Genomic DNA, 6,189 nt, shown 5'->3' with positions numbered 1-6,189 from the left:
TTTCTCAGCAAAAATCTTTCCCCAAAAAGGCACCTGTGTACTTCACCCCGCTCTTCCCATTCCCCATACGGAAGGCAAAACTAACGCAGCCGCTCCTAGTCCCCCTGAGGCACTCCGGAGGTGTTTGGGATGACGCGCGGCACCACGGACCGCGGGGGCCGCTGCGGGGACGCGGCGATCGCCGCCGCCTGTCCCGGCCCGACCCGGGCGCTGCTGGGGGCTGCGGCCGAGGCTCCTTCCGCGTCCCCTCCCTCCCGTCCCGCTGTGCCACCGCCCCCGGGCGGGGGGAGCCGCCTGCCCGGCCCATAAAGGGCAGCAGGGCCCCGGCAGTGCTCGCTGCGGAGCGGAGACCATCGCTGCCTGTCCTGGAACACGCAGGTGAGCCGCAGGGACGGGGCAGCCGCGCCGCTCCCCGGGCACGGCGCGTCCTGTCCTTCCTCTCCCCCGGGCACGGCGCGTCCTGTCCTGTCCTGTCGTGTCTTCTCCCCTCCCCCGGGCACAGCGCGTCCTCTTCCCCGCAGGCTCCTCCCGGAGAAAGCCGGATTCCCCGTCGAGTCGCTGCCATGGCCGCCGTCCCCTCCATCGGCTGCCTCCTGGCCAAGAACCAGTACTACCGCAGTGAGTACGGGAGCTGCGTGTTGTCCCCAAACACCCCTCCCCGCCCTTCCTTCCATCCCCTCTTCCTTTCTTTCTGCCTGGGGAGCTCCTCTGGAGGAGAGAGGCTGAGCCCCCAGAGCCTCTCCCGAGAAAGTGGCCGAGTTGTTTGCACTCGGGAAAAGTGTCAGAAAGTGTTTCAGGTGATGTCTGAAGGAGTTGGAGGCAAAGAGTTGTCTTTGCCTAATAGCTTTTATGTTCTTGGAAAGTTTTTCATACCATAGAACTTTAGTTTTAATGACCATCTATGCCTGGCTATCAATCTACCTTTTTAAAAATTAATCTACTTAGAACTATTTATTAGGGTTATCATATACATATATATACATGTATATATTTAATTATAAAACATGACCTAGAAAAAGTGCTAGCCTAGCAAGTCATGGTTTCTACCTGTACTTTCTATTTACTTTACTTCCTATTTCCTTTGTAAATTTAGACACAATACAAAATCAATTCACATTTTTGTTTCTAAGTATGTAAAATAATTGCTGCTTTGAGAGTACATGTGGTGTATTAGGATTCCTAGGTCCAGGATGGACACTAGTGTGAGTTTAGCATTTATTTGTGTCACAAGGGAAAGTATAGCAATGGGGTTGTTGTGGACTTGAATGTTCAAGGATGTAGTTGTCTTGATAGCAGTGTGGCCGTGATCTTAAGTTTTGTCAGTGGTTGCAGTGCAGGCATGTCTTAGTATGCTTTTAAGGGAAGTGTAGTTAGAGTGAGAGAGACACTGATATAAAAGTTCTTATGAAAACTACTGTAGTAGAACAGTGTGTATACAATAGAAGTTACATTCTCTAGCTCAGTGGAATTAGTTCCTCTGAGACAGCAGCATGTCTGAAAAACTCCTGACATAAATAGTGCACTCTCTCAAAGCATCTTTCTTTTCATTATGTGTGTCTGTTTTCCATAAACAGGAAGACTGAACTCGGAATCCAGTGTTTCTTCCAGCTCCTCCAGCTGTTCGGATGCTGTGAACATCACAGACCAGGAGAAAGAATTGCACGGTATTGTTCCCTTCTTTGAAACACTTTTCAGTTTTTCCTCTTCTTCATCCAGTGTCTAATGTTGTCGGCTTTTCTCCTTTGGCAGGGTTACCAGAGTTAACTGATAAATATTGGTGGATAAAAAGCTTCTTCCACAGTGAACCCTCTCCACCAACTGTTGGCAGAAAAACACTCTCAGCAAGCAGGTGAGTCCTGTTTTTAAAATGGTGGAGATAACTTAATTGCTCTGCTTTCCTTTTGGTAAAAGTGTAAGTAAACAAGTTATAATCAGCTAAAACCATCTGGTGGGGTCCAATGCTGTTTTGATGATTTAAGTAAAATATACATCAGGTGTTAGGCTATAGACCCTTTCGATGTTTTCATTTTAACAAATTAACTCATATGCTCTTCACACTGTGCAGGTGGTAGTACCTATTACTGTTTCACACTTTTGGTGATGTTTATTTAATCCACTACCTATAGAACTTGCACCATTTATAGAATTATAGTTTGGCCATTTTACTTTGTGTTAAAAAGCTGATATGAATGCATTCAAAATACTTAGACAGATAAATAAATATCTTTGAGGTAAAAACAATGAAATTTCCATTTATAACCTTTTCTATATATATTTCTGCAGTACCAACAGTTGAAAAGGACAGCGTGATGGCTTTTCTGACTGAGATGCTACCTACAGACTTGTTTTTCCAAGAGGCTTGGGGTCTTAATGTCTGGGTTCAGCTGCCAGAAGAAAACAAAACCTTTAGGAGAGTCGAAAAGTGAATTTTCAAAATATTTGTCAGTAGCTAAAATGATATTGCTTAATGGACATATCCATGGCCTATCATGTGTTCTTTCCAGATTTGCCGTAATTTGTGATGTCTCTATAATGGAGGTTTCCAGGAGTAAACATCCTGATGACTTACTTCAATAATTAATGAAAAGTGACAGTAAAAATAAGGTGTGGGAGGAAGATGTGTGTTGAATGACTGTGCAATAGGTGATTCAGTTAAGTTGCCTTCAAGATACCAGCTCTATAGGCAGTCACATAGATGTAAACAAGATTCAGATCTATAATCCAGAGTGGGACTGCTGTGTGGCACATGTCTTTTATCAGTATTTGTGTACCAGTTACAGGGTGTAACTCTTCAAGAATGCTTGTCAATGTTTTTTCTTTTAGAAAGCCCAATTATATGGACAAGCAATAATCAGTTTGGTTTCTTTGATCAAGCAGAGTGAACGATCCCAACTTCAAATACCCAGGTACCACTTTCATTCCTCCCTATGTGTGCTGGTATTTGAGGACAGAATAGAGGAGATGCACGAGAAACTAGTAATTGAAACCAGTAATCCTAATGGAAACTGATCTCTTCCAAGGAGAAGAGCAACCTTAATCAGAGTTGATACTTTTAGTTTAGATTTCGTCTGCCTGCTTTGTTGTGGCTTAAAGATCTACTTGTTCCTAAATGATAAATTCTATCAATATTCTGCTGTCTGTCAGATTAGTTATGAGGGCTAGATCTGGCAAAGGATTCCACTCAAAGTAATCACATTATTGTTGTTATCCAAGTGGACCTTTGTCATGCTCTCGAAAGGTACTGGAACATTGCAATGCTGAAGACTTAATGAAGCCAATTAGTATAACAATTATTTATTCTACTGGGCATGACTGAAGTGCATCAAGGATTATGGAAAATAACAAGTATTTGGCTGAATGATAACATTTGTGGCAAGTATCTATGCAACTTTTTGATGTACTATCATTAAACCTGCTGGATATTTGTCCATCACTGGATGAACTAACAGTAGCAAACATTAACGTAGCCAACATCTTTTTATTAAAGGTTAATGGTTGTCACGGTTATGCATAACTCCAAAATGTATCAAGTGGCTGCTTCAGGGAGTTTGCAGTCTTGGTGGAGGCAATAAATGCATGGCAGATGACAACAGAATAGAGCACAATTCTGAAAACATGATTTCAAGGGTCTTTAAATTGACTTGTGTCTTACTTTACGGCTATTGTAAAGTTTCATCTTTGTTCTCTAAGTGTACAGAATGACTTTTTTATACTAAGATTTTTATATAATAAAGAATCAATATTTTGTCTGACTTATTTTTGGCCTCCAGAAACTGGTGTTCTCAGTTGACTGTGGTGGAGTTGCTGTGTGGGTCTAGGTTTTCTTTTTTGAATGTGTATTTTTTTTTTTTTTTTTTAAAGAAAGTATTTGAAAAATTTTAACCCCCCTCAAAAGTCCATGTATGTGCATCACATTCTTTCTTTAGTCACTTCAAGTCTGATGTGACTTGGAGAAGGAGTGCAAGCTAGGAAAAAGCCCCTAACGCCCTTTTCTATGAGTCCGTGTTGTAAATGAAGAGAGAAAGACGATGACATACTTGCAAGAAGGTGACTGTTAATCTCTTTGAAGATGCTTGAAATCACAGAAAATAGATGCTGTGGCCTTATTATTACACATATGAAATACCAGATTCAGAAAACACTGTGGAAAAAGAAGTGACAAGAACCTTAAGCTGCTTCTGTCCTTATAGAGCCAAAACTTCAGATGCAGAACAGGCTTCAGGGGCTGATAACCTGTCAAACCCCACCCTGAACCAAAACAGTTATTATTCAGGGAGTGGTGAGGGGAGGGAAGGCTGCAATGTTTGCTTTCCTCTGTTTAGGCCCTACAAACAACTTGTTTTTGCAGTGGCATCAATGTGACAGAAATCTCTGCTCTAGAGAGGTGTCCTCATGCCATCCACATCCTCTTCTTCTGTGAGCAGCTCAGCACTGAGGTAGCACCCCTGCCAACTCATGGTGATTTGTGCAAGTTCTTCAAAGTATGCAATGAACCAGCTCCATTAATTACTATCTAACATTGGTATAACTAACTGCTGAGAGGATATGGGTAAATGGGACATGAAAGTGCTTGCAAACAAAGGGCTGCAGTTTTTTGCTTCTCAGTAACAGGGAAATGTTAGTTTTCTTGATTTAAGTGCCAATTCAATGCACCTTTGAGAGGAGGAGAAAGCCAAAATTTAATTGATTGGAAGAGAAGCTGAGATAAATAGGAAGGGAAAGCTATATTGTATAGCTTAAATGCTGCTTAGAATAAGGAAAACAGGAAAATAGTACGATTTCATGTGCCAGTCTGGGCAAGACAGGTACAAATGTTTGATCAATGATTAATTGTAATAGAAAAGAAATGCTTGTTCACTTTTTGCTGTTATAAGGTCTGTAAGTAAAGATCTATTTTAAGTTAATCAGTATGTTGTTATCTGTCTGTGAAACAGGAAGTATTAGACACAAGAATTGTGCCAGCATGTAAATACTAAGTAAGATCCAACTGTCATAACTAAATTAGGAATGGAGAGCTGGCCTAGAGAAAGATTTTTTTTTTTTAATTTTTTTTCTTTACCTCAAGCACATATAGAGCAATGGTAATAACAGATTTCCATTTCTTCCCTAAAAGGAAATTTAGGTCGTATGTCCTGGTCCTAGCAGTATCCTACTTAAAAGACAAAATGGAAGAAAATTCTGGTACCATTTGTTTTGGTTCAAGAAGGATGAAATCTTCCTGTTCTGCCCATTTAGAGAGAGAAATTCATAATAATGATCTTTTTACACCAGTTGTTATTTGGAATAAACACTATAAAGTTACATTTCTTTCCTACAGTTTTCTTGCCTGTACGTGAGGTAAGCAATACTGCATATTGTGGATGGGCAATAGTGAGGATTAACTCTAAAGACTGCAGCTGTTGCAGCAAAATGGGATTCTTTTTGTAAACTTGCTTTTTCTGCAGAAGCAAGAATGATAAATGGACCAAGATAAATACAATAGGTTTTCAATGTAAGAATGAAAAGCACATCTAACAGCAAATCAAACTAATTTTGAGTGCTTAGGAGTAAGTAATAGCCTTGTATTTTTTTTAGAGTTACTTCTCTTTATGATATTACAAGATTCTGATACTTGGAAATAATTGCAAATCCCTCTTCATTTTTTCCATGATCTTAAATAATAATTCATTATTTCTTCTTGAAAGCAGACTCTCTGTTATTGTCACTTCTTAACTCTTCTATGAAGGAAAACCCAAGCAGGGTTTAATCAGACATTTCTACCACGATTAATATTGTTTCCAAAACATTTCTTGGGTTATTGCACATACAGCTGGTGACTGAAAATTTTGACCATGACCATGTTCAATGCCCTGTCTGACTCTTCATTGATGGAGGGATTCTGTCAGGTTTCTTTTGTCACGCACTCTGTCATGTGCCATTTTAAGCTGTTGTGGCAGTAGCAGATGTGAAATACACTTTTTGTAATCTCTGAAAGATAAGTTTTTGTAATAGAAAGAAGCTACCACTACTAAGGAAGAGAGTGTTTTGGGAGGAAGTTGTGGATGAGCATATATTTTCCTTTTTTTTCCACTTTCATCCCTCTTAGAAACTCTGGAGAAAGAAATTGCTGTTTCCCAGCCCTATGACAAAAGAGAAGATTCAGCTCCCACTTACAGTACTTGATGATATGTTCAGAGACACTCTATTGAC

At 40.6% G+C, this 6,189-nt stretch overlaps 1 protein-coding gene across 1 annotated transcript; it reads left to right on the top strand.

Moving 5' to 3' along the window:
* The first annotated feature begins 249 nt into the window (after positions 1–249).
* On the top strand, positions 250–3,752 carry PPDPFL (pancreatic progenitor cell differentiation and proliferation factor like). The gene is made up of 5 exons (XM_063419655.1): positions 250–378; positions 522–618; positions 1,575–1,664; positions 1,750–1,849; positions 2,284–3,752. The coding sequence occupies exons 2-5, from the start codon at positions 564–566 to the stop codon at positions 2,294–2,296; spliced, it is 258 nt and encodes an 85-aa protein (XP_063275725.1). The 5' UTR covers positions 250–378; positions 522–563; the 3' UTR covers positions 2,297–3,752.
* Positions 3,753–6,189: the final 2,437 nt, after the last annotated feature.

This window comes from Prinia subflava, chromosome 1 (genome assembly GCF_021018805.1).
Source record: "Prinia subflava isolate CZ2003 ecotype Zambia chromosome 1, Cam_Psub_1.2, whole genome shotgun sequence".
In the NCBI taxonomy this organism is placed as follows: domain Eukaryota; kingdom Metazoa; phylum Chordata; class Aves; order Passeriformes; family Cisticolidae; genus Prinia; species Prinia subflava.
This window is presented reverse-complemented; position numbering and strand designations above follow the sequence as displayed.

What these genes read in the sequence shown, in the direction of transcription:
- PPDPFL (XM_063419655.1), top strand. Translation starts at nt 564, where the DNA reads ATGGCCGCCGTCCCCTCCATCGGCTGCCTCCTGGCCAAGAACCAGTAC. An exon ending in CAAGAACCAGTACTACCGCA is followed by an intron (nt 619 to 1,574) that starts GTGAGTACGGGA and finishes TTCCATAAACAG; the next exon opens with GAAGACTGAACTCGGAATCC. An exon ending in CCAGGAGAAAGAATTGCACG is followed by an intron (nt 1,665 to 1,749) that starts GTATTGTTCCCT and finishes CTCCTTTGGCAG; the next exon opens with GGTTACCAGAGTTAACTGAT.